This window comes from Anser brachyrhynchus (genome assembly GCF_964034855.1).
Source record: "Anser brachyrhynchus genome assembly, chromosome: 28".
Taxonomy (NCBI): domain Eukaryota; kingdom Metazoa; phylum Chordata; class Aves; order Anseriformes; family Anatidae; genus Anser; species Anser brachyrhynchus.
The window spans coordinates 3,214,844-3,242,320 of record NC_137721.1 but is presented as its reverse complement, the minus strand read 5'-3'; the positions used below and the strand labels follow the sequence as shown (position 1 = coordinate 3,242,320).

The window sequence follows — 27,477 nt, the reverse complement described above, 5'->3', positions numbered from 1 at the left end:
TACCTCAGGGCGGGGGGGCGGGGAGTGGCAGCGCCAGTGCGCATGCGCAACGCTCCGGCGGGGAGGTGGGCGGGAAGCCCCTGCGCATGCGCCGAGGGGAGGCGTGCCGGAAGGCGGGAACAGCGCCGGGCCGGCGGCGCCATCTTGGTTCTTCTCTGACAGGATGGGGCGGGCTCGGCCCTGTTCTCTCCTTTTCCTCCCCCTCCTGTTCTTCGTAGTGCCCGTCCTCGCGTTTAAATTAAACGTGCCCAAAGTGCTACTGCCCTTCAGTCGGGAGCTGCGGGTCCCTTTTGTGCTGGAGGCTGAGGGGGGCTGTTACTCCTGGTGAGGGAGGGGGCAGTGCTGAAGGGAAGATGGGGGCTGGTGTAAGGGGGGTGCTGACGGGACAAAAAGGGACCTGGGGAACCGAGAGGAGGCGGGAACCCTCTAAGGCTAACAGGGGGAGAAGGGGCAGGGTCTGAGGGAGAATGTCTGAAGGAAAGAATAGTGGTGTTCCTGGCTGTGCTGTGTGCTTGTGAGGCAGGCTCTTGGCTTGCTTAACAGCACAGTGAGAGAGGCCTCAGCGCTCTGCCAGGGAGCAGGTTAGCAAGGGGATATTGACCCGTGCGTTGTGCTGAGTTGTGAGGGACGGGTTTATGTGGTCGGAGCAGGGGTTGTTTGCTTTCTGGGCTCTGTGTCAACATTAGGACTTGGAGAAGGGCGGCCATAAACTGTTGGCCTTTGGAACTTGAAACTTGAGCTGTTGTGACCAGGCGGCACTCAGCACTAAGACTAATGGATTTAAGCAGGTTGTTACAGGAATAAATAATAAAAACTACAGTGTTTTGAGGGCAATATAAACCTGTGTTTATTTGAGCAATCTGTCCCCCTTCTCCCTCTGCTTTTTGGAACTCATATAAAGGTACACTTTTGAGTAGAGTGAGGAAAAATGTCTTCCTGTCTTTCTTTCAGGTATTCCACACATAACGATATAGTCACTGTTGAGTCCATTTATGAGAACGGTACCACTTGTTACCAAAAAGCATTGCTCTCTGCTCGGTCTTCACAAGCCACAAAGCTAAGCAGTGTTGTGATAGCTGAGGAACGTGGTAGGTGGAAAAGCAAAAATCCCTAAAGCAGAAGGTAATTTGTGAGTTGAGGCTTTTTATGGAAGCCTAGGATTGTACTCATACATTTTTAGAAATACAAACGCTTTATTGTTGAAAAACCTGTGGTCTGTAAAAAGAATCTTATTCAGGTTCTGTAGGACAAGAAACCACCTATATATTAGTTTCACTAGTACTAGCTTCTCATGATTCTTAAGCCATTATGATCTAGTAGATGCTGAATTAAGGATTATTTGTTTTATTGCTACAGTGACAGGCCATTTACTCCGTTGTGATGTTATTGTTGATGTGATAAACAGTATTGAAATTATCTCCCGAACTCGGGAAATCTATGTGGAAGATTCTCCTCTGGAGTTGGCTGTGAGAGCTCTGGATGTCGAAGGTATTGCTTGTGAGACAAGCTTTCCTGATATAATTCCAAAGTTTTACTCTGAGAAACGAATGCTGCTTCTTGTCTTCATATTTAGAAGGAAAGGAGGTTTGATTTCACTGTATCAGCTGGCTAGAATACATGAGTTTATCTCTCGATACAAATTTTCATTTCTGTTTTCAGGAAACACATTCAGTAGCTTGTCAGGAATGACTTTTGAATGGAGCATTGCGAAGGATGATGACATCGAAAGTTTAGAACTGTCAAACAAAGTAAGGTACCTATGTTAGAAATTATAAATGAATGCTTCGCAGTCGCTTTCATCCTGGGATACTCCTAGAATGGGTAAGAAATAGGATGGGTAAATTGGGACAGAGATGAGAAGTGATTTATCACTGCACCACCAGTAGGTGTAAGAGTGCTGTTAATTTAGCTTTTAGATAAGTCACGTGAGTAAAATTGGCAGCAGGGGCAGTCTGCTGAGAGAATGCTTTTGGTTTGAATGCGAGTGTAGTAAGCATTGTACAGTTTAAAATGGTTTGTGGTAGCCTAGCCCATGTTGTCATCACAGGGCCCAATAGTTTTGAGACAATGATCAGCAAATCTTGTCAGAGCAATTCAGAAGTTACATTTTTGGGGCCCTCAAGTACAAAAAAGAGACTGAGAAACAGACAGGAATCCAGCAGACACTTGTGAAAAAGTGTCTGGAGCAGGAGACGTGATAGGAGAGGCTCAGGGAATTGGGTTCTTTTAGCTGAGGAGAAAGGTAATTCATCTACATTGTCTGTACTAGTGAATCTGAAATGATCATGGAGATCATACCAAAAGTTACTTTTTTTTTTTTTTGGTCAGGATTTTAAAATACTCAGAAGCTGACTACTCTCCACCAGACTACATAGTTGAGATGGAAAAAGCAGAAAAACAAGGAGACAGGATTCTGGTGTCAGGAATCAAAACTGGTGCAGCAGTCATAAAAGTCCGAATGCAAGAATCAACCTACAAGGTGAATAATTACTGTAAAAATCCTTCTTTTCAGTTCAAAAGAACACAAATTCTTAAAGTTTGGGAACCCATTTTTTAGAAAGTGAAATTTAGGAGTGTGCATAAGTACATGTGAAGTTATCTATCTTGCTGCGTTACAGAGACAGCTAAGACTGCCACAAGTAACAGATAAGAGAAAAAAAATCTCTTTATTACCACTTCTAGCAGTATTGTTAGCATTACCAAGTTTGCTGTTTTTTCCCCACTAAATATTGAAGATACTGTGAGAGTTATTTTTTTTCTTGTCATTAGTAGTCCTTCACATAACAATAGAAAAATAAAAGTAAGCATGTAATTGAAATACCAGATTGGCAAGGGAATGTAGGGCAACTAGAATATTGAGCAGGTAAGGATATGGAGAAAGTGTTACTAAATTTTAATTTGTGCTATTAAAGTGTATTTACTCCTTTTCCATTAGAAAGTGGCTGCTGCCTCGATACGTTTGCTGGTTCTAGAGAATATACTCCTGATACCGTCTCACGATGTTTACCTCCTGGTTGGAGCATATATAAAATACCAAGTAGCAAAACTGGTCCGGGGGAAGATGACAGGTAAATTATTCTCCCGGCACCACTATGTTTTACCCAATCTTCCGCTGGCCTTCATAGCTGAATACACTATCCTAACAGTTTGGTTTCGTAGCAGGGAAGCTGACCCTAGAGATGGTGAAGTCGTGTTGTTAGCGAATTCCCGACCGTTTGGGCCTTGTTAGTGCTGACCGAAGAGGGAACGCGGGGAAATGTGGGAACGGGGAAACGGCCAGGCCTCCGCGCGGTGGGGCAACAGGCCAGCAATGATCCAGAGAGGGCTCCAATGGAAGCCCTCTGCTTGGCCCAGTAGAACTGCTCTCTGACGTCTAAAATGAGGCTCCAAGGAGGGCTGCAAAACCACCCCGGGACTGGTTCAGCAATGGGCAGAGAGGGCTCCACAAACACCCTGGTGTTGGTTCAGGACTGGGCAGAGAGGGCTCCAAAACCACCCCGGGGCTGGTCCAGCGGAGGCCCCAAAGCGCCCGTGGCCTGTTCACGGTGCGGTGAGGGCTCCAGGGAAGGTGCAGGGAGTGGGCCAGCAACGGTGCGGAGAGGAATCCAGAGAGACCCTGGGGACTGGCTCAGAAATGGACCAGAAATGGGCGCTGCAGTGAAGGCCCAGCCATTGGCTCAGAAACGGTCTGTTGAGAGCTGCAGTAAAGGCCCGGGACATGGCCCAGTAACGGTCCGATGGGGGCTCCAGCGGCAGCCCAGCGATGGGCCCGGTGGCAGCCTGGTGGAGGCTCCAAGAAGCGCCTGAGGGCTGTGAGTTTGTTGGAGGTGGTTGGAGATGCCCCTGATTTTTCAAACCTCGTGTGTCCGTGCCTGAGAGTCAAACTAACGCACGTGTGCCGGTGGGGAGATAATGTCAGCTAATTACGTGTTTATATTGCTTGTTTGCTGTCATTATTGTCTGATCCTTGCATTGGTACCCGTGTAAAGATAAGGTTTCATAGGGGAGTGTAGATGATTGTCAAATTAATGTAACTTTTAAAGTAATCTTTTTGCAGAATTAGAATTTCCTCTTGAACATTACGACCTTGAACTTCGCGATCAAGTTATTGGGCCTGGTGGCTCTGACCTTCTGCCGGTGGCCAGCCTGGAGGTGAAGACAGCCGTTGTGAGAGCAGTGCAGTTAGGACAGAGCACTCTTGCCTTTGTTCATAAAAGTATCCTTCTAAAGAGACTTCCAGCCATATGTTATGTGCTAATCCGTAGCTAGCCTCTTTCCCAAGCATGGGCAACCCTATCTATAGTAATAGAGGTTGTGAGTGAAAGAGATTGTAAAGGCAAACGGGATTTTTTGAGGTTTGCTTCTGAGTTTCTCTGAATGCTTTAACTTTTCAGAGTAGTTTGTTAGACAGGGATTCCTTTTTGAGTCCCCCCCTTTCTTCTGGGTCAGCATGTCAGCGTGCTCAGTGTTCAGCCTCAAGAGCCTCCTCACTGTTTGCCGGCTGTTCAGCAAGAGATCACTTTGTAGCCTGTACGCTTCCTTTCTCTCCTACATTGACAATGACTCCTCCTCCAGCCAATTACACAATGTAGTTTTTATTGACGGGAACAGAAACTCTGATGTTGATGAAAATTGGATCAAGCCCCAGATTCCCTCACTTATTCTGTGTTTAAACCACTCGCAGTTTTATAGATCACTGAGGATGGATGTGTTCTTTTTTCATAAAATGAAAATCCCTAAAGAATTCCTATGCAAGAATAAAGATGCTCACATGCGAGCTGCATCTGGACTTCCTAATTGCACTATCTATGTCGTAGAAGCTGGATTTTTAGGTAATAAGGAAGTGGAAGCTTGATTGTAAAAGTAACTTTTTTTTTTTTTAATCAGGAAAATACTGCTTTAAAATATCATTGCAGTCTTTATGCTGGCAGTAAGCACCTAAAACTTAAGGCAAAAACAGACTGCATCTTTTCAAGTGCACTGATTTGAAAATTGAAGTTGGCTTTGCTCCGTTTGATGGGCTGCTTTCTAAATCAGAGTAATTAAGCCAAAGATTAGCAACAGAGAATGTGCCTCAGAGCTCGGAAAGAATGTGTCATAATTGCCTTACATGCCATTTTTGTGCTTCTTGCTGAACTATATATTTTTCTTAGAGAGTGCTTGGATTCAAGAATTTGTTTTTACATGATACTGGATACTTTAGAGGACGAATAATGAGAGCCTTTCTGCTTCAGTCACTATTTCTTATCCAGGAAAGTTTCATAGTGACTGTAAGCCCTTACTGCCTCATGGCTGGCATTCTTCATTCTACACTAAAATCTGTTTATTGGCAGCAGAAAGATGTCTCTGTTACAAAAAATGGCATCACTGGCACTCTCATTGATTGAGGACAAAGCGGAGTACAGCCTTAAGGTTTCTAAACCAATTCAGGAATTCTTCCGTTATCCTTCGGATTACGAAAAGCAGCCCTACTATCAGAAGTTATTAATGAAGGATGTTTTACCACCGCTGGTTGCTGCTGATAGTGTTCTCAAGAGCGAACCACATTTTTTATTTCAGGTTTCACTGTCTATCCAGGAGACAGATGGATCCTGGAAGTGCAGCGAGAGTATGTGATCACTGTAGAAGTTTATGATAGAGACAGCAGTAAAGTTTATTTATCTGATGTGAGTACGTGTTTAGTTAGCAAGGAGCAGCCGCCAGAGGAGTGCCCTGATGAATTATGTTACTGTCATGCAGGGTGTGGAATGAATACAACATTCCTGCCCTTTCCAAGTTTATTGAAAGTACTTCCTAATACAGATGTGGAGGTAGATGATCTTTAAGGTCCCTTCCTAAGCCATTCTGTGATTCGTCCTGTATGTAGGACCGGTAAGGAAATTAGAGAGAGAAGGAAATTAACTCTTGCTCTGTTATCACCTCAATCTTTCCTACAGTCTCTCAAAAAAATTTCCATTCAGTTTCATCTGTACCAATCTTACCCGTGTTACAAACCTCTACAGAAATGCACAATGCTGTGGGTGTTCATGGAAAATGAATCAGGTTTTCCTTGGAAGGGGGACGCAGTGTTCACCGATTTTTGTCAATTTGCAGAATCTCCGAATAATTCACCACTTCTCGAAGGAGTATTTTGAAGAGCTAATATCTTCTCGTAATGGGTCTTACCATATAGTTCAAGTCCTAAAAGATGGCATCACAGGGATAAAAGCTGAATTGGTTTCTGTTCTTCAACAGGTAAGAGACAACGATGGTAGTAATTTTCTTCAGGATATGCTTTTTTCCTAGTCCCTCAGGTTGTCGCATAATACTGCGCACATCTATGTGAAACGAGCTGCTCTGTGATTCAAGTTATGCTATATTTATCCTGCTAGAACAAGTTATTCTCCACAAGGTCTTTGCAGACGATGCCTTCTGCAGTTTCTGAATTGTGAGCAGTCCAAGAGGCAAATATGATTTTCTTGGATATACGAGAAACCGGGCAGATGCAAAGAAAGGCTGGGAAGAAATGAATTACACCAGGGATTGTTGAACTTTCTGCTCTGGTGTTGGAGTAGCAACAGCTCTTACCGGAGCTGCATGCAGCATGTCTTCTTATACAGGCCATGTACGGGTCAATGGCACTCTTGTTCTTTGCCAAGTAGCGTTCTTGTAAACAACCTCCAAAGTTTTGGAATGAGGGTGTTCCAGGGACTGTTCTCCATGAGGGAATTAGGTGTAGTTGTTGAAGCTGATGAGTTTGAAAGCAGGAGCAAGTTAGTCCATGCCAGCTGGCCTCGGCAGCTGGGAATATAAATTAAATGCGTTAAGGAGATAGTGTAAATGTAGCCACAGACTCCTGCCTCTATTTGTATACAAAATAAAATATGTTGGAAACAATTGGACTTGTTACAGCTGCATTTGGATCACTCCCCCAAAAGCAGGAATTGATTTCTGATACTTTTTTTTTTTAAGCTTACATTCTAAGCAATCAGTACAATCTTCATGGGGTTTCAGGCCTGTTCAGACCTACATCAAGTGTATAAAAACCTTAGCTTTCGCCTGTCAGTTGTAAGCTACTTGGGTTGAAAGACTCTCTCCTTCTTCCCCCTTGTTTGTAGGATGGCTCTCAGGCTTACTTACCCGTACCAGTCAGCCACGAACAGGAGGTGCAGATTTACCTTCCCATCAAACTGTCACCTTCTCTCCTTGCGTTTCCACACCATCCCACGGAAGTCCTGTATCGATACAACCTTCAGGTGAAGCTGACTATATCTTGGGAAATCATGAAAGCCTCCTTGGCTTGAGATCCTCTCCTAGAAGAAAAGCTAATTAAAAACTTGCAGCAAATTGAGGCTCAGTGAGAATCCTGAGCACTAAACAGGCAAAACCCACTCCTGTTTTCCTACTTTAACCTTGTAACTGTTCTGCTCCCTCCAGCAAAATCCATTTTTCATTGATAAAGCGACATAATCTTTTCCTTTCTCCAGAAATGCCATGTTCTAATCCTCCAGTGCTTTTTTCACCCCTTTGCTTTTCCATTTTCTTTTTCTGTCATGTCTTTGTTATTTTGTTCTTTGGTCCAATGCCTGTGTTCCCAGTTCATTTGTTGTTCACTTGGCTATACATCATTAAAGTTCACTGTAGTTTTGAACTGTTGAAAGTGTTGTGCAAGTATAAGAAAAGGCAGTAGAGATGTACTTTTATTCTGTTCTTTCACTAGCTTTTCGCTTTACTCACCTGGGGAAAAGATCCTCCCTTTGACTTGGCTGGAAATATTTGATTCTACTTGAGTTGTAAAATAAGCCTACTTGTTTTTCCTTTTTACCCCTAACAGTCCATCATGATATGTACTAGAAGTTTGGAAAGTACTTTGAGATCTTCAGCTGAAAAAATTATAGGAATGCCGCTGTTTTATTTATTTTTACTGCTGTTCCATAGCTAAAGAGCCCAAACTTTTATATATATATATGTATTTGTCAGATCAATAATGCTCATGTGATACCAGCATGTCATCCTATTTATGTTTCCAGGACGCTGTTTACCTTTAGTTTACGTTGCTTGCCTTTTCTTCTATTTTTCTAGGTAGAAGGAGGCAGTGGCAATTTCTCATGGATTTCCTCCAACCAGACTGTGGTCACGGTCACCATCAAAGGCGTGGTGACCGGAGGCTTGGCCCAGGGGCACTGCACTGTGCAGGCCAGAGATGTACAGAACCCCTTTCATTACGGAGAAATACAGGGAAGTCTCTTTTCTGGGCAGATTATTATTCTGAAATGACGGCTTGTCCGGGCTTAGAAACCAAAAGTTTCTGCTTGAAGGTCAAAGATTGTTGGGCACCTGTTCAGTAGCAATGGGCTTGGTTCTCCTGGGGCTTTTATTGCGGTTTTGTCAGTGGAACTAGTTCCAGTTTACATTCCTGTTAACGAGTAGACCTGAATCTTAGTATTTCTTATTTCTTGAGCGTCAGGTGCTTCCTAATGCAGTACTATTTAGCTATTGAATACAGCATTGTTTTATTTTAGGTTGTGTTTAGTTTCATATAAGAACTATTAAAGCATTTGTAAACAGACGTGCTGTCAAAACATTTTCATGTACTTTAATTTGGGGTGTTTCCTGCTCAAGCCTGGGCTGTTAGGCCATGCTGTAGTTCTGACCTCATTGTGGTAGCTCCTTCTGCTCTCACAGGGTGCTGCCCTGGACTTTGCTCCTGCAGGTGTACGTGGAACAGCTGGCAAAGGTGGAACTTCTGCCGTTTCGTGCAGACATTGAGATTGGCCAAATTTTGGAAGCTCCTCTCAAGATGTATTTCACGGAGAGGGAAACAAGGGAGAACATTGCTTTCACTGATTGTTCCCTCTTACCTTTGGATATAAGCATGGAAAAGCAAGGAGTATTTGTCCTTGCTGAAGAAGGTATGATCGCTTAGCTCCAAAATGCTTGTTTCCCTAGGTGTGTTTTAAGTAATTTCCCTGAAGTCACCCCCATGTACAGTACATGGGGATTTCATTAGCCACTAACGAAGTCTGAGGCGATCACTGGGTTGAGGAGTCTCTTGTGGCACTTTGTAACTGACTCTCCCAGCAACTAGATGGAAGCGTTGGAGAGATGTGACATTTGGGGAAACCTTTTGGGAAAAATGGGTAAAGATTCTGCTGCATTTCATCTCTCATAAGAGACCTGCTGCAAAGATGTTCTTAATTTTTAGGTAATCAGAAGCCTGGACAGACATTCTGCTCCAGCTTGCAGTTAGAAGCAAAGTCTGTGGGACATACGTTACTGACAGCAAGCGTTACTGTACACCAAGAGCATTTTGAAACAAGTGCAGTGTTTGCTGCTTATGAACCTCTCAAGGTGAGGAAGTGCGCGTGTTCACCCCATTCTGTTTGAATTACTAAATTGTTGAGGAGTTAATGCATTTGTTACACAGTCCCAAATCATTTTCTCTAGAAACAAATTTGCAGCTGGGAATTGACAGACACCTACAAAACCAGGAACCTCTTATTCTATCAGATAGAAGTAAATCAGTTTAACAGTCAACTTGACCTTTGTTTTAATTGTGAAACATCAGCAGGGCATTTGATGTAGTCTTCATTTTTCTGAGCTGTGTGCTGTTCTATCAGCATTTCAGTAGGTGTGCACAAAGCTAGATTTCTCGGTTAGATTGGAATAAATGAATAGAAGAACAAATTATGTTATTTTCTAAGGATGTGTAGTTTCTTGTCTGCTTCTCGTATGTGTGAATGGCCTCATGTACAGCTCCAGCAGTGAAAAAGTCCTCTGGCTTGGTCTTAAACATCCTGTCAGAGTAGTTAAGAGGCCTTATGCTAAATGGTAGTATCAGTGGTTCTTATTTTTGTCCATTTTTGACCAGTGTCTCACTAGCAAATTGCATTCAAAGCAGGAATTTCTGCTTTTCTGTCTTCACATGATCAGGCTGTCAACCCAGTAGAGATGGCTTTAGTGACCTGGCAAGCAGCAAAGGAGATGGTATTTGAAGGTGGGCCAGGACCGTGGGTTTTGGAACCATCTCGTTTCTTTTCGGAACTAACTGTGGAGCATAAAGAGAAAATTGAGGTTGTACAAATCCGATTTCCAACCAAAAGGAAACTGAACCAGTACGTTTATAAGGTTGTATGCCTGCAGCTGGGGGAGCAGGTAAGGAAACCTCTGATCTGTCTGGCAACTTAATAAGCAGCTGCAAACAGTGTGGATAAAATTGCATGTAGAGTCTCACAAATACCATTTTCCTCGACTAAAAGGTGCATACCCTATGGTAGTATTAGCTAAGCAAAGGTGAGTTTCATTGTCATTAAACCTGTTGGTCTACCAGTTCTCCCTCTACTCAGAACTGTGTTTAGGAAAAAAAATAAAAGTGCATGTCCTGTTCAGGCCAGCGGTTGTGTCATACATGCATAGACAGTTGTAATGAAAATTTCCTATAAACTGTGCCTACAGAAAGTTTCTCAGATCATTTTTGAAAGAAAAAAAAATAGCCATCTTTCCCTCACAACGATACTGGCGTGCACGTACTTCAGTAGTGTACATTCAATGCCATGCATGCAATCCTTTGCATTTTAAGACGCTGCTGGACATGCCAATTTTATGCGCACATAGAATGGATGAGGCTAGCTGTGTAACCATCTTGTTGCCTGTCCTTGAAGGTGCTCACGTTCCAAGTAGGTAACCGGCCAGGGCTCCTGAACCCTGCTCCTGCCGTGGAGGCGATCCAGGTGACCTTCATCTGCGCTCATCCCGCCAGTATGTCTGTGACCCCCGTGTATGAAGCAGCTCCTGGTATCCAACCTTGTCCATTGCCGCAGCAGAGCAAACAGCTAGTAAGACTTGAAACAGAGCTAATAATGTTAATCCTGTGTTAGGATCCTGCATTCATCTGGGGGGCGGTTGGGAATGCGGGATGTAGAAGGTACTGTCTGTCCTTAGGTAAAGATTGTGCATCGTTAACTGGTAGTGCAGAGCTCTGTACTGGCGAAGTTGTCTATCTAGCAGTGAAATAACTTTCTTCACAATAACTGACATCCCGGTCCCCTTGCTGACGAGGTGTTCTCTGGCCGCTGTGTTCAGTTTGGCAGTAATTGACTTTCTAAACTGGAAAGCTCGAAAGAGGAATCTGAAGAGCCTGAGCCCTGTAATGCGTTGGGGTGATGAAGCTGTAGCTGAGATGAAAGGAGCGGTTACTGCTAAATAGAAACCTGTCCATCACGGTTTGACTGATTCTTGTTTAGGAGGAGGAAATGTTTCTTCTAAGGCTAGGCACGAGGTTACCAGCAGAAACTGTGTTTCTTTGGATGTAGATCCCCGTATCCAGTGTGAGGAGCACGGTTTTGGAGCTAGCTGTGTTTGATCATCAGCGGCGGAAGTTTGACAACTTCAGTTCTCTGGTGCTCGAGTGGAAATCGTTCAATGAAACCCTTGCGCACTTTTCTGATGCTAGAACCGTGAAGATGGTAGCGAAGGATGATGGGACTGGGCAGACCCAGCTGCACGGTACTGCTCAGAGTCTATAGGAATTATGCCTGTCTGCATCATCACATTCAGTCTTTCTTCCTCCTTTCCACCTAACAGAAACATGACTAGAGTGCTTACTTCTGTTTCCTCTAATAATTCGAAGCTCATAGTGCGGTTGTGAGATACAAGTGCTCTCAGAGTTGTGACCCGTCTGCAGTGTGGACAGTGTAGCATCAATACTTACGCACTGCATGGTTATTTTTTGTTATCTCCTTAACACTGTGAATACAAACAGGCGTCTTTCAGAGGCACCAAAACAGGTATTCTCTGTAAAGCCAAGAACTGAAGAATTTCTTGGCATTAGCTTTTAGTGAACACGTTGTCATCGTAAGTCTTCCATTCCTGGGAGTTCAGTCTGTTTCCCTTGACAACAAATATTCTGTCTCTGCAAATCAGTAACACCTACTTTCAGAGCTTTTCTAGTATATTCATGTCCTAATAGCAGGGTGGTTGATATTTCAGGCTGATATTGTGGTAGGTTATATTGTGTGTTTATAAATGTAAAGAGAAGGACTGGTGAAAGAATAATTCAAGTAAATAGCACAGAATTAGATTACTGTATCCTGATGTTTAAAAATGGTTCTCAGGAACTCAGTGAAATTTTAAAAATCTTCAAAATTCTGATTATTTCTTACATCCTGGTGCATGTGTTTTGCATCTGTTGCTTGTAGGACATCAGCTTCTAGAAGTGCACCAAATTAAAGGTACCGTTCATGTTGGAGTCAGCTTTGTGAAGTACACAATACAAGGTGGCCCAAAAGTGAGTAATGAGGAGCTTTTCTGGTGGGCAGAAGAGGGGTTGCTTGCCTTTCACCTGATCTTTCTTTCATTTGATGGCAAAATATCCTTGACAGTCAAGGCTAATGGAGTAACAATTCATTTTCAGTTCTAAATACCGACCTTTGTGCTTTCACAGGGAGGGTTTATTTCAGTGTGTAGTTATATGGCGGAAATGCTCATTTGCTATCTGCAATCATCGTTTCCTTTCTGTACAAGAGAAGGAAGAAAGTGGTGCTTTTGTAACCTGAGCAATACTGATGTAATATCTTTCTGATTGTGTTTGCGTTCCTAGGAAGTGTCTAACTTGCTTACCTCTGCTTCTGTGGAGTTTTTATTGGTAGAGGATGTGACTGTTGTGCCAGATAATGCCACTATATATAATCATCCTGCTGTAAAGGTAAGAACATTGCTAACAGCTTATTTTGTGCCTTCGCATTCCTCGATGATTTGGGTAGCCTTCTACTGTCAAGAGATGCTTCCCACTGGTTTTGGAAGGCAGAAAGGACCTATCTGCATAAACTCACGAACCCGTTTCACTTTGGTGAAGCAATTTTCCCTTTATTATTCAAAGTGGTGTTTGATACTAAGTGTAGTTTCTGTGCCGTGGTGGCATCACACCACTGCTAACTCAGTGATGTGTTATTTGTTGTTTGAGAGGAGTAACTTATTGTCATCAGGTTTCAGACATCTGCCTTTCTACGTTGGTATTTTAATCTGTGAAGGAATGGTGACCCTGTGTGATTGGCTACATAGTTTTGGTGATGTCCTCATTCAGGGGCTGATTGCTGAGGGTTTTATTCTGCTCTTTATTCAATTCTTTCTTGAGCAGAATCCCTGCTGGTAGCTTAAAAAAAAAATAAATAAAAATTAAAAAAAAGACCTCAGATTTTATAGCTCAAAGCCTGTAGTGATCTCCCCTTTTCTTAGCAAAACTTAACAGTTGAGGACTAAGGGCTTAGATCTTTCATGTAATTTTTTTTTCATTGACAGGAGCTATTTGATCTAGTGGAAGGATCTGGATACTTTCTGGTCAACAGCAGTGAGGGTGGAATAGTAAACGTGAAGTATCGGGAGGCGGAAAGTGCCATCGAGGTGATTATAGTCGAGATACGCGCTAGAGAAGCCTGGGTTGAGAATTTTTGAAGAGAAGTTCATCCTCTGGAAAAAGCAAGAAATAATAATTATTTTTTTTCCTTTCCTCTGTCTCAGTCATTGTTCTTAGAGCTGGTTACATATATTCCGTTTTTGCGTCCCAGGCCACTTCATCTTAAGCAACTATGTAATTCAGGCCAAATATTTGCTTGAAAGAACATTAACTTAAGGGGAATCCTGTTAGTTATTAAATAGGCCGTGTTAGTTGTGCATAGATAATCACTATTTTTATTCTTTACTCATGGCTTACTTCCACATCCTGGTTAGACTGAGATTTTCATTTTATCTAGTTCCTTATCAACATTCCTTCCTACAGATTTCTGCACTGCTATATCCTCCAGCGGTGTCTGCAGTACAGCTTGGCATTCATGACCCAAAGGGCATGAGTTAGTAGCTGAGTCAGAAATCAAACCTTTGTCAGGTTTTATTTGAGACAGAAATCTAATCTCACTGCCAGAGAAGAAACACTCTGAACTTTTGACTGCTGCATAGTTTTGAAGTGGAAGCCAGATGTGTTAGGGCATTTAAAATTATGCAGGACAATGCACTGCTCCCTTTGTTCCAGGAAAGAATCCTGTGGCGAATTACACTGACCGAACCCAGTGAAGTCTTTCTTTTGCACCATATCAGCATAACTGAGTACCAGTGAACAACGTGGTTGATTTGAGCAGTGCCTTTGAGCAGAATACCTCATTTTTGTGAATCTATATTCTCTGTAATAGAGATACAAGTATTTTCTTCAGTTACTATGGTTGTGCCTGCTTGCTTTTGTTATAGGTCACCCCTCTGCAGCCTGGATTTTTAAGCCTGGAAATTTATGATCTCTGTTTGGCATTGTTGGAACCGGTTACTGCCTATCTGCATGTATCTGACATGTATGAGGTGGAAGTGGATCTCACTGATAAGGTGATGCAAACTTGGAGAAGCTCAGGAGTTTCTAAGACCTGATGTGGTAGGATATATTTCCCTGCCCACAGGGAGGAGGTAGCACCAGGAGATGCGTCTTAGGATCGAGCATCCAGAGCAGGGCATAGATATAGAGGCCTTAAGAAAGAGTGTAGGAATCCCTCTCTTCCTTTCCCCTCTCCTTTTTTCTTTTTAATCTAGCTTGAGATTGGCAAATCTGTCGTCGTTACTGTTCAAGTCCTGGGTTTTCAGCGACTTCCCTTGCAGAGTAAATACTTCAAGTACATGAAGCTGGAGCTGCAAGCAGCATCACCTATTGTTACATTTGCGTAAGTATTACAATTGGCGGGTTGGAACGTTCTTGAGTACTAACTGATAATATTCACCTTGTATTGAAAACCAGAGCCAATAATTACAGAAGAATTGTTTACAACCCCCTAGCTGTTTGCTGGCTTTGCATAAATGTTGATGGAGTGCATGGAAGGTGTCAGGACTGTAACTGCCAGTTTTAGCAATTGGTTCTCAGGAGAATCTCCCCTTACCTTTCTGTAAAAAGTAAATTAATGTATGCATATCTTTTGTGGCAGGCTGGGTGATTTAACTCATATTCGCAAAGCTCTTTGAGATTTGTGGTTGCAGATGACAAAATGTTTTGCAAGATGTTTTGTCATCTCTACTGCCTGTGTTTCTGTGTTACCACGTGAGTGTATTAAATATCTGAAAGAGGCTGAAATATCTCTGCGTTACTTTACACCTGGTAGCTCTGGACATAAACTTTTCTTTTGATGGAGGAATTGATTCCCTCACGTTTATTGTATTTATTGTGTGGTGTTCTGCCACTCAGAGCTCTCTGCATCCTATATCTAGGACTACGGATAACTCGAAGTAAAAACCTCGATATTATAGTAGTCACACTCAGTTCCTGCCCGAGTTCTCTCTTAGTTATAATACAGGAAATAAAAAGTGAAGTCATGCTAAAGTGTCTTCATAGGCAAATGGAAGAAGTGGGAGAATATTCTGAACTGCACGTACTTCAGGCTGTTGCTGCAGGCCAGACTACTTTGGTAGCTACAGCCTGGGACAAGATGGGAAGAAGAATTACTTCTGCTCCTCGGAAAGTTGAGGTAAGAATGCACAGCTTTTAAGTCTGCTCACTTTTGAGTGTTTCTGACCCACTGTAGAATCCTTGTATTCAAAGTTCTTTAGGAAAAAAAAAAAAAGCCTGCTTGTATGATGACGTTCTAAAGCCTTGATGTTCTCTGACTCTTAAATTCTTGTAAAAAAGAATCCATATAAATATCATCAGTAATCATTGGTGCCGTTTCTGTATTGTGGCAGAGTATCTGTTGTTCTCCTAGTCCCTTTATTCAGAAGGCAGAATCCACTTCCCTTACTAGAAATCTCTGTACACGATAATACATTTTTCGGAAGGATGTCCTAAGATCTACTTAGGCATGCTCATGTGATAATTCAACACTAGCAGTCCTAGTATTTTGTCTAGTGACGTGTTTTTTCCCCCACAAAAACAAACAAACAAACAAAATGTATAATAACATTTTAAAGTAGAATGTTCTTCCTTTATACCAGGTCTTTCCTCCATTTAAACTGATTCCAAAGAAAATTACTCTTATTCCACACAACATGGTGCAAGTGAGTATTACTTCTTCTGAGCAAACGATAATTTTTTGTTTCCTTTCTCCCTCAGTATTGGTGTGCTTAATGTTGGTGAAAAGAGCTTGACTAAACTAGGAGTAAAGGCTCTGAATCCTATTACCAGTCTTATTCCCAAATCCTGGCTTGTGGTAATCCAGTGGTGACCAGACCTCTCTTTATCAGCAGTTAAGTGGATCAAGGTAGACAGTAAATTCCAGAGCCCTTCTGTGTCTTTTATATTGAGCTTCATTGATCCAGCTAGCTGCTTCTGGCATGTGCGTCCTGGAACAGGAGAGCTGGGTCGCTGCAGGCACAGCAAGCGTGGTCCTGAAGCTTGGCCACTTCTGTGACTGCTCCGCTTGGCCAGCCTAAAGGGCATGTGAAGAAGGGTTTCCACGTGGAACACTGATAGTTTGAAGTGAAGTGGCTACAGCGTGTTCAGGTGGAGAGGCGAAGAACAGGCAACCAGAGACAGAAATTAGTTAATCTAGATGCTGTGGTTTAGGGAATTAGTGTGTGTTTGTTTTCTCAGTGAACATCTTGTGTTTTATTTAAATACACTTCAGGTGATGTCAGAAGGTGGTCCCCAGCCGCAGTCCGGCATCCACTTCTCTGTCACTAACTCCTCCGTCGCTGAGGTTAACCGACTTGGACAAGTCACGGCAAGAACAGTAGGAACAACCACGATACAGGGCACTATCCGGGTGGTTAGTGAAGACACGGGAGGAGTTACTGTTTTTTCACAGGTATCTTTCCATTATACTCCTCAGTCTTTCTTCCTTGCCCTTTTTCTTAGAAAGAATGGTAATGGTTTGTCAGGCTTTTTAATTACCTTGGTTGCCCTGATATGGATAATCTGACCCTGGAAAAAACTTCCATTAATATTTGTAGTGTGGCAGTAAAAGGAAGAAGCTAACTTCTTTCCTATTGTAAACAAGAGAGGAGGCCACCACAAGTTGGATGGGAAGCTTTCTCCGTGCATTTTTTTTTTTGCTTACTGGCGCCCCCAGTGGGATATTGTTAAAGGCGCTATGTAGTCCATGAGACAAGCCAAGAGGAGTCAAAGATCTTTAAAAGAGCTCCTAAAGTGTCAGGGTTGTCAGCAGTTACCACCACTGGAGAGTTGACAGTTTCTGTAGATGACAAGGCAGCACTGCGATCTTACCGCCTACTTGGAGGCTCCGGGAGATGTGCTAGCTAAACCTTCCCTGCCTGGCAAAGAACAGTCAAGCCCTTAACCAGATACGGACAGTTTGTTTCAGAAGTGAAGCTACAGGCCACTTGCAGGCTGTTCAGTTTAGTTTGATGCCTCAAAGCTTAATTGTTGTTTTATTTTGCAGGATCAAGTGGAATTAGAAGTAGTTCAGTTAAAAGCAGTAAGAATTCATGTACCTGCTACAAGACTTGTAACAGGCACCGAGGTACGTATTGTAGCTGATACTGGAAACTTCTGTCGGCCAAAAGTTGAGGGGGAGTCTTATCCTAATAGGCAGGTCTAAAGCCTGAGGTAGGTGTTGACTTGAGTGCAGGAATCAATAAAAAGAATGTCAGTGTTCTAGTTTGGTAAGCCTAGTGTGCTAAAGAAAGTAGCACTACTAGATTAAAGAGAAGCAACGGCCTTGTCCGGATGTTTGGACTGGTTGTTTACCTACTGCAAGGAATTCAAGTCTTGTAATCGGCTACAGCTCTGCACTTAACCGAAGTTATGATCTGGGAAACAACTGTGTGTGAGGTCAACAGAGCTGTACCATGGGGCTAGTGAGGAGGAGCTTAGAATGCCGAGTCACAGACGCCTGAAGGAGTGCTTCTTAGTTGTGTTTTAGCTCACAAATGCAGGGTATGTACTTTCTGAAATTTCTTTTTCAGAAATGTGGAGGGCTGTCACGTGCTTTGGGTGCTTTAAAAATGAATGAGAGATTCTGAAGGGAGATTTTTGCAGTCAGTAAGGAATGCATTTTCAAAAAGTGAATTTCTTAGCTGCTATGGAATTTCTGGATCCGTTCAGATAGAAAACATTGTTTACAGGCAGCTTGCCCCCTCGTTTCCCTGGAGATACAAGGGCCGGTTTCAGATCTTGAAATATATATTCAGCAGATTCTTGGTGGGAAGAGGGTGTGATCTTTTCATTGAGGTTAGCTTTTTAAGCAAGGGAGCGGAGGGCTTGTGTTGTATTTTAAAGGACTGCAGAGAATATACTACTGGTAATAAATTCATGGTGTATGTGTCATACGTGATTCCCCTTCTACTCCCAATTTTAGGGGGTTGCGTTCAATTTCTCATGGCATGGATGCCCTCACATTTCTATGGTGACAGTATTCTTCCTTTCCAGATGCCAGTCTTTGTCGTGGGGCTGAACAACATGCTGACTCCATTTTCCTTCAGTAATGCTAACCCAGAACTGAGATTTCAGTGGTCAGTGAGCAAAAGAGATGTTCTAGACCTTCTTCCTCGACACATGAAGGTATGGAGAAAGCCACAAGAATGGGTTTAAGACCCAGTGCTGTTGCTGAAAGCATCAGAAGATTTTTCAGAACATTTCGCGTACAACTTTTGAACCTGTAGTAGTGTCGCTGTAATTTATTTTTTTATTTTTTATTTTACCTATTATGTATGTGTGGTCCAGGTTGAGATGCTTGAGGCTGTGAAAAGCAGCGAAGTCTGAACAGATGAAATCGCATCTGTGATAAGAGATCTTGTCATTAGGAACAGAATCTAAAACAAAAGCGAATTTTTCTGTTTTCACACGTCTCCTTTTTCCTTTTGTAATCTCCGTACTAACACTAGCCCTTTAGTCTAAAGACTGGCTGATATGTAGTGAGATCTGTGCCCTCTCTCTAGCAGGTTTCCATCCAGCTCCAGTCAGACAATAACGTTGCCATGGTTGTGCACACAAAATCAGCAGGTAGAACCAGTATTAAGGTGATGGTGCAGTGTCTGAATGCATCTGCTGGGCAGTTTGAAGGAAACGTGACCGAACTATCAGATGAAGTGCAAATCCTGGTAGGTGTTGCTGGTGCAGCATGTTGTAGAGGTAGGTGTATTTTGAGAGGAAGAAACCTGTGGGCAGTATGCATGAACAGATGCATCAAAAAAAGGTTCCTTTGGGGTCTACACATTGGGCGTAGCTGCACAGAGAGGTTTACACCTCCTTTTGTTTGTCTTTTTTCTGATGACCAATAAGTGGTTTTCCTTCACTCTTAACTCCCAGCTGTCATGAATCCATTTTAAAAAACAACAGCTCTATTTAATAATTTCTTTTTGTTCTGCCTGTAGGTATTTGATAAGCTGTCACTATCCTCTCCCTCGCTTTCCACTGAGCAAATTTTAATGTCCACGAATTCTCAACTCAAGCTGTACACAAACAGGTAGACAAAGGAAAATCCAGGCTGCAGAGACAGCTTACAATGTGTTTCACTCCTTTCAGTGCATAAAGCTGCCTGTTAGCTTATTTTTCCCGTCCCAAGATATTCAGCAGAGATTTGCGTACTTCCTGCTACAAGAATGGGAATTTGAGGCATGCTCAGTTTCAAGTTACTGTCTAAAAAGACTGTATTAAGTGCAGTTCACCACAGAGCAGAAAATGGTAGTCAGATTTTAAAGGGATAGCGCTGTACGGGTGAAACATTCCCCACTGGCACTAGCAGACAGGGCAACGTGATTAATCTGAGCAAATGAACCCCTGTGTACCTACAAAAACAGATCTATAAGCAGTGTCTGCTTATACAGATTTTTGGTTTTTGCTGGTAGGTTTACGCTGCACGTTTCTGGAGGCTTCTGGGTTACTCCACAGCCTGCAGATGTATTTTGGAGTGACTGCTGAGCAGGGCTGCATCTGCCCCTTACACGCAGTTTGACAAATTTCTTCCAGAGTAACGTGCCTTCATGGTGCTCAGGCTGTCAGCACGAAGCTGAAGTGCGCACTTAATGCCGTCCCCGATCTCCTGCTATTGTTGAACCTGCCAGTCAGTAATTTAGTGTGATAGTGAACTAGAAGAACTTAGATACGTTTCTTGTTGCTTTAGTGGCTGCCACTCAGAGTGAAACGAACTCCTAGCCTATCCAAGTCTAACAGTCCTTTTTCACTTTTGTTCTTGGCTAAGGGAAGGGGCTGCATTTGTGAGCTTCCAAATCTTGCAGTGTTACCCCAACTCTTCCATCCTCGAGGAGCACGATCAAGGCGTCCTGAGAGCTGGACCCATCACAGGCATTGCAGTGTTGGAAGTGACTTCTCTAGAGCTCTTTGGAGTGAATCAGACAACCGTAACGGGCATCCAGGTAAGATTTCAGGCATAAACCAGTGTTTTTGTAAGGAAGCAACTAGGAACAGCTCTTTATTTCTCAATCCACTGAAAACAAATCGATGGAGAGAGACTGTATTTTGTGATTCTTTTCATCAGTGTCATTGTATCTTAGGTGTAAAAGGAAAGATTGAATTTTCAACCCTGTAAATGGGTCAGGGTTCTTATTCAAATCTTAGTATACCAGTCTGTAGAATGGAAAAAGACGTTAATATATTTCATACTGAAGAATTATTTGTTGTATGGAAAGCCTCACAGCAGTATAAAATGTTTTGTTTGCAGCTTCCTTACGTTTATTTGAAGCTATACCAACCTGCTTGACATAAATACGTTGTGTGCTTTATCAGTTTGGGAGCAACTGTAGGTCCTTTGACAGGACTCTTCCAAAAAAAATCCAAGAGCTTCAGAAAATGATGCTCTGGCTGAGGAGATGGCTGTCATCCCTCTGAGTCAGGAGCCAATCACAGAAAAGTAAGACAGAAAGGGAGTGTGCTGTGCCGCAGGCAATCGCATTACGTGTTGACAAAGTACCGTGACAGCAAACAGTAAGCTACAAAGGACTCTCCAAGGGACAAATACCAAGACTTAGCTTGACTTTACTTTTTTTCCAGGTTGCACCCATTTCCTATTTAAGGATAAACATTAGTCCCAAAATCTACACAGCTGGTGGCATGTCCTTGGCTACATTTCCCCTGGGGATGTCCTTAACCATCACAGTTGAGTTCTACAACAGCATCGGGGAGAAGTTCCATGCCCAGAACGCCCAGCTGCGCTTATCTGTGAACAGGTACAGCCTTGAGAGCACTGGCACGTGGTAGGGAGACGAGAACTCACTCTTATATCACAAACGATAACAGAAATGTCAAGTTCCGTCTTAAACCTGACATACATTTGAAAACAGCTGTCCAGAACTGGGAGCTGTTTCACTTAGTCACCGATACTGCAGTAACGTGTGGATTTCCATACAGGAAACAGGCAGCTTTAGATGGATGAAATTTATCACTTTCCTCTCGCTTAGGAAATCTTTGTTTTCAGAGATGACTTGCTACTCATTAGACCTGCAAATAAGAATCACACATACATTGCTCAGGCTGTGAACAGAGGAGTGACGCTCTTGACTGTGCAGGACGAGAGGCACCCGGGCGTGGCTGACTATGTCCCAGTGCCTGTGGAACCCGCCATCAAGCCAGATCTCTCAAAGCCTGTGGCAGTAGGAGATGTAATCTGTTTCAGCTCACCCCTCGTAAACCAAGAAGGTTTGTATGCATTTTTCTGTAGCCCCTGACCGGGCTGTTAAGCAGGGAGACTTGTCACGTGGTCTCAGTCGATTTCAGAAGCTGAGCAAAACCAGGCTGACTGTATTTTAGTGGGAGAACTCTAAAAATTGCGAAACCTCGAAACTGCTTCAGGACGGGGTGCCTCGCCTGAGAATGGGAATGGAGCTGGTGCTCTGGCATGGTAGCAGGTGTCCACGTGCACAGAAATTCCTGACTCTTAGGCTCCGTGACTCCTATTCATAGGAAGGCTCACTTTGTTACCTTTTCAGAGTTCAAGTGCGGGCCCAATTTTGTTGTCTTCTACACTGACACAAAAAGAGCATTTTTCCCTCATTTTCCCCAGCTTCAGAGCAGCTGTTTCCTAGCTATTCAAGAGGACAGGCTGCTCGGGGGAATTTACTGGTACTTAAACAAAGCATTCCTTAACTGCATTAAAAGACTCCGTGCATAATGGAGTGACAGTCCTGCCTCTACAGTTTTATTACTGACTAATCAGAGCTACATGGTAAATTAAGTCTTTGATAGTATTTTTAGAATGAGAGGTAACCAGAGGGCCTCCCAAGGAATGCAAAAAATGTTCTCCCCATTCTGTGCAATCTCAGTTGAGCATTCTCTTTACTCGCTGAACCCCAAAATTAACCTTCTGGTTTATGGTCCCAGTTTACTCGAGTAAATATGATTTATGAGCTCTCTGTCCTGGAGAATAAGCAGATGCTACTTCAGTGTATTTCACTGGGAAATGCAGGGAAGGGCTTCACCCGGGATATGTTAATATTTAGGAAGGTTCATTGCAGGAGGCCTAAAAAGAGAAGACCTGTGTGTTTCAGCCTGCTATAGGAACTCTCTAACCATGCATGGGAAAAGATACGTGGTGTTTATTGCCAGGGTGTTAAATGAATCCTCCTCATCAGAGGCCCCTCAGTGGTCTCCCATCCTTTTCGGTAGACACCATGCAGCAGAATCCAGCTTGTACCTCGGTGTTTGTAGGTGCCTCAGGGATGTGGCATATCTCCCCCAGTGATACGCTGGACGTAGACAGCGTGAGTGGAGCAGCGTTAGTGAAGAACACCGGAACAGCTACGGTCTTCCACGATATCCCAGGGACAGGGAAAACGTACAGAGAGGTATTTGGCACAGCACAAGGGGAGAAGACCAGCTTGCTACTGTGCACCAGGGCTGGATATGTATTTATGCTGTTCTACATCAAAAAAAGAAAACCAGTGTCAGCTTTTCTCTCTGAATGCTTTGCTTATCAGAACGTCCAGTATGTATGTAGGTAGGCGGTGTTAGCACGGGGATTGAAACCCTCACAGCAGAGGGGTGCAGAGCCTTTACTCTGACTTGCTGGGTGTCTGCTGCTGGCTTGCAGCTCAGCTCCTAGGCGCGAACAAAAAATGTTTGCAAGTGAAGGGCCAGTTCAAAACAAAACAGGGAGGGCTTGGTTCTCATTCACATTAAAGGTGTAAATGAGACTAAGCTTTAATGACAATTATCCAGTTAAGCAAGTTTTGTAGAATAGCAGAAGAAAAATGAAGCGGTAAATTTCCCTGCTGTCTGTGTGAATCAATGTTTTGGGCACAGAAGTGTGCTTTTCTTAATATTACAGGTAGTTGTCAATGGTTCTTCAAATCTAAGTTTCCAGATTGGTCAAAAAAACTATTTAACAAACGCTCCTGATTCTTCTGCATTCCACGTTCTTGTCGCCACAAGCAGTGGAAGAGAAACCCTCAAAGGTAAAAACCCATATTGGTGAATTCCTCTTTCCTGGTTCATGCTGACCTTTTCTGCAGTAAAATGTTTATACTATGGACACAAACATGTTCTTAGTCCGTAGCGGTAGGAACTGAATGACAATTTATCTTAGTCATCTACGTGCTTTAGCAAAACAGTGGATTTTTAGTCTTTGAAACACCAAATTGCATGAACTACAACCTGCTCGCAGTAAATCCAAGACTATGGACTACTGGTGGGAAATAAGTTTCTGCTTAGGAAACGGGAATGACAGTCACAGGCTGACAGCCGGGCCGCTCTGCGCGTTAGGGAGCGTTGCGTCTTGTTTTGCTGAAGGGTCATCCACTGGAAAGAAGCTGACTGACTTGTTTCTGCTCTTCTCCTTCAGGCCCCTGCAGCCCGCTTCAGCTCAGCGCGATCACAAATCGGCTTGTCCCGGAGTCTTACTTGAAATGTGGGGTTGGGTTCAGCAGCACCATGTTGGACGTTTCGGCTGGGGAAGTCTTCCTTGTGCGGTCAGGATTCAGCATCCAGGAAGGTAGGCATGACCTTTTAAATCCTCATGCTTTGGGTTTCATTCTGGTGATATTTTTTTTCCATTTCAAACGCAAGCTCTGATTTGTTTATTCTGTTTTGAATCCCGTCTTGAATTTAGGTCTTTATGCCTGTGTGATCACAGCTAAACCCCAGCCCAGTGAAGTCCTCCTGGCTCTGAGCTTGGCTGATGCTTCTGTGTACGTGACTGTTTCTCACAGCAGTGACCAGAGGAAGGGGGACACGCAACGAATCCTTGTTCCTTTCCTCCCTGCCTTCTACCTTTACCAGTCAGAATTAGTTTTTAGTATCACACAGCTAACTGGTGTGCTAAGAGTGCTGGGAGTTGAAAAAGTATTAGAAAAGCTGGAGGTACGTGAAAAGCTTCTTTTTTTTGGTCTCCATTGCTGGGAAGGGAAATAAACCCCGCTACAAGGGTGTTGGGAGAGATGCGGGCTTGAATGCACCGAGTTCTTTCTGAGTAATCCATTTGTTGGGCCACTGGGTAAAAACTGCGGTCTAGTTTCTGCGTTCAGAGATGGGTTGTGTGGGGTGGTTCTGCATTTTCCCTCCGACAGCTGCGTAGAGAAGTGAGGCAACAAATCATCGCCCATACTAACGTGACTCGCTGTTTCATGACTACGTAGAACATCAGGATGTGCAGGCGTACGGAATTCAGGCGTGCTGCTGGCTTTCATCTTAAAGCATCTCTGTCCGTCTGTCCCAAAAGGTTCAGCCCAGTTCTCCGGCTCTAACCGTGATGCCTCCGGAGCCTTCGCTCAGCATGCCCGGGCTTGTCTCCTACGTGGTCGGCGTGGTCAACTTCACCTCTCTCCAGCAGATGCCAGCACCGGCCTTCGTCAACGTGTCTTGTGCTCTCACCGGCCAAAGGGCAGCGGTAGCAGTGAGAGCTCTCACCGGGGAGTGCGCGCCCGGTGAGCACCGTTAGGGGAAGCTTTTCCTGGGAAGCTGTTGCAAGCTGGGAGCTACCCGCGTGCAGCACTTACCCTGTCCTTCGCACCGCAGGTCAGTGCAGGGAAGTGGGAGCTCATCACCAGCTAGCGAGCTCTTACCATGTCCTTCTCTTCACTCTCTTTGCTGTTTCAGCATTGACAGCTGTTACGTTCCTTGGTAAGTGATTTATAACTCCAGAGTTCACACCCAGAGAAAGCAGAGATGCGCGCTTCCCTCGCTGTGATTTTAGGGCCAGTTCCGCGTGCCTGCCTTTCACAGCGCAGTGCTCTTTGGGAGCTTTAGAAAACTGACTGAAATCATACTGAAAAGATGCGACAGCAGTTGTTTTCCTTGAGCAGTCCTCCCTTCAGTTACTGGGGACCTGAACCTCAGCCAGAGGCAAGAGGCAACAAGGAAGGAAACTTTCCACTTGTGACTGCAACCCCTGCAGCTGTAGGCAGTGTAACATGATAGAATCCAGCAGGATGGAGGGGGAAGCAGCGTTCTAAGAAAGAGCTGCTAGATTTGGGGGAAAAACCAAGCTGCTAAGTTGAATGCAGCCAGCCTGTGGTCCAGTTAGAGTGCAGCCTGAGCAGCTCCTGGGGGCAGCTGTCGTTAAAAGCAGCTGGTGGCTGACCTGCAGGAGTCAGCAGTGGCATCTGGGCCCAGAAAGGGCTTCCAGGGGCAGCCCAGGGAGGGGTTAGACCAGGACCCCACCTTCATGGGTTCAGAAATGACAGCCCAAGTCCCTGACCATAGCGCGCGTCCTCGAGGGAGCTCAGACTCTAACCAGAGTGCTGGTTTTGTGCAGCCTACAACGCTTTCCTGACCAGGCTGCAAACGGTGCCTGTTGTGTACGTGCCTACCGCCGCTGTACCTCAGACAGGTAAGAAAAGGGTTTTTGCCAACTCTTCTGGCAGTTTCTACTCTGAGCTACTACACGCGTGCCAGGCTGGCATCCTGGGTTCATGGCGCAGTGCGGCTCGGTGAGTTTGTCACCACCGCTTTACGCACAAACACCCCCAAAATTCACCACCAAGGGTGAACTCCAAGAACAACACGGGGCCTTTGGAGGGGTTTGGAGAACGTCCCCTCCTCTGTGAAGAGTCGGGAATGCTTGAATTCTCAAAGCAGCCTCCCTTTATTTCCTTTTCTCGCAGGATATTCCTATCCTGCCAGTTCCCAGTACGAAAGGAGCAGGCCTCAGCTGGGGCTCTGGAGCGTGCGGAGGTGAATCCCTACCAGGGAGATCCCCACTGCGAGCGGGGATGGGTTATTTCCGACCTGAACGAAAGGAAGCGTTTAATTTCCCCTGTTACCTGCTGATCTGAGCCTCGGATGTTTAGTACCTGCGCTCCTCTGACATTTAACTGCATGGTGGGGGCCAGGCCCGGTTAGTTTTTGGGATTAAGGGCAGGCCCCCCAGCCATGTTCCCTCTCAGGTGCTCTGCAACCGCTCACAACCCCTGTTCTTTACCAGCCCGAGTTCAAGTTACAGCTCAAGACAGCAAGCGCATTAAAGGCAGACCAGTTTGCGTGTATTTTATCCAAAATTTATTGACAGCAAGATGGGTGGGGCTACAGGGACAGCATGACAGTCACGTTCCTGGCTGGCCTTCCTGGACAGCGCGCTCAGGTCACACCTTGGCGTCTCGTTCTGCGGTCACCTCTCCTCCCGGCGAGCTGTGCGGGCATCTGTGCGCGTAGTCCCAGCCATCGCAGCTCCCTCCGCTTAGTGCTGCTTTCGCCTGAAGGAGCATCCTGGGGGGGGGGAGCACAGAGCTGAGCGGCTGCTGCCCTCTGAAACCCCTCAAGCTACCGCCCACGCAGCGCTTCTTGGGGCTGGTAAGCTGAGAGATTTCTCCGTCTGCCCACAGGAACACACCTCCCTCCTCCTTTCTTGAGGAGCAAAATCCCTCTAAGGCCCAAACCGTTTTTTAACCCAGCCACAAACCGTTCCGCGCTGCCACCCCCCCCCCCCCGCACCACCTCACCCACCTTCTGTGAGCCTCGCCTTGCCGCCGGTGGGCTGGCACAGCACGGTGGAGCAGCCGACGCACAGCACGACCGTCTGCGCGTGGCTGAACACCGTGGTGATCTTGTAGCACCCTGCGGGCAGAGCACGGGGAGGGGGGGAGGAGGCAGCGTTAGGGCGCGGGGCGGCACCGGGAGGGAACCGGGCCCCGCGCCCCCCCCCCCCCCCCCCCGAGGCGCCTACCGGGGCACTTGACGTCCATGAAATAGGAGTTGGGGCTCTGCACCAGACGCTTCTTCTTGTGCTTCCGCTTCTCCTCCTCGGGGGACGGGTGCAGCAGGTCCTTGGCCAGCTGCGGGCGGGAACAGCCGCGCTCAGCACCGCCGCCACCGGGCCCCGCCGCCCCCCGCCGCCATCTTGCGCCCCCGCCGCCGAGGAGATGGCGGCGGGCACGGCCCCCCCCGGCCCTCCCAGCTCCCCCCCGCCTCCCCTCGCCGCCCCCGGCCCCGCGGAGCCCGACCCCGGCCCCCGCAGCCCGCGGCGGGGCGGGGAGCCCCGGGCCCGGCGGCGCGGCGCACTCACGGGCATGGTGGCGTGCGGGCGGCCGCGGCCGGAAAGGGGCCAGGCCGGAAGCGGGCGCCGCTATATCCGCCGCGGGGTTCCCCGCACGGGCGGAAGCGAGGCGCGGCGCCATCTTGGGAAGGGCGCCGGG

At 45.2% G+C, this 27,477-nt stretch overlaps 2 protein-coding genes across 12 annotated transcripts; one reads left to right on the top strand and one right to left on the bottom strand.

Annotated features, from left to right (window-relative positions):
- The first annotated feature begins 20 nt into the window (after positions 1–20).
- Positions 21–26,606, top strand: NUP210L (nucleoporin 210 like). 11 transcript variants are annotated; one of them, XM_080570254.1, is made up of 39 exons: positions 21–324; positions 952–1,088; positions 1,357–1,488; positions 1,660–1,753; positions 2,329–2,479; positions 2,936–3,068; positions 4,058–4,216; positions 4,764–4,832; positions 5,560–5,666; positions 6,094–6,234; positions 7,098–7,235; positions 8,693–8,891; positions 9,185–9,330; positions 9,913–10,134; positions 10,641–10,814; positions 11,292–11,484; positions 12,177–12,265; positions 12,578–12,682; positions 13,276–13,377; positions 14,215–14,343; positions 14,545–14,672; positions 15,335–15,467; positions 15,931–15,993; positions 16,563–16,742; positions 17,337–17,417; positions 18,326–18,457; positions 18,838–18,996; positions 19,270–19,361; positions 20,097–20,271; positions 20,906–21,081; positions 21,330–21,550; positions 22,559–22,695; positions 23,178–23,304; positions 23,691–23,840; positions 23,958–24,208; positions 24,567–24,771; positions 24,863–24,967; positions 25,602–25,676; positions 25,951–26,606. In XM_080570254.1, exons 1-39 carry the CDS (start codon positions 164–166, stop codon positions 26,022–26,024), a joined length of 5,445 nt encoding a protein of 1,814 aa, XP_080426380.1. In that variant the 5' UTR covers positions 21–163; the 3' UTR covers positions 26,025–26,606. The 11 variants fall into 11 exon arrangements, 10 of the variants coding, with proteins under 10 accessions (XP_080426380.1, XP_080426381.1, XP_080426377.1 ...); XM_080570255.1 differs by having other exon boundaries at positions 18,835–18,996; positions 24,944–24,967; XM_080570251.1 differs by having other exon boundaries at positions 18,835–18,996.
- Positions 26,322–27,477, bottom strand: RPS27 (ribosomal protein S27). The gene is made up of 4 exons (XM_080570267.1): positions 27,348–27,477; positions 27,009–27,117; positions 26,789–26,899; positions 26,322–26,551 (listed from the first exon to the last, which is right to left on the bottom strand). Exons 1-4 carry the CDS (start codon positions 27,351–27,353, stop codon positions 26,523–26,525), a joined length of 255 nt encoding a protein of 84 aa, XP_080426393.1. The 5' UTR covers positions 27,354–27,477; the 3' UTR covers positions 26,322–26,522.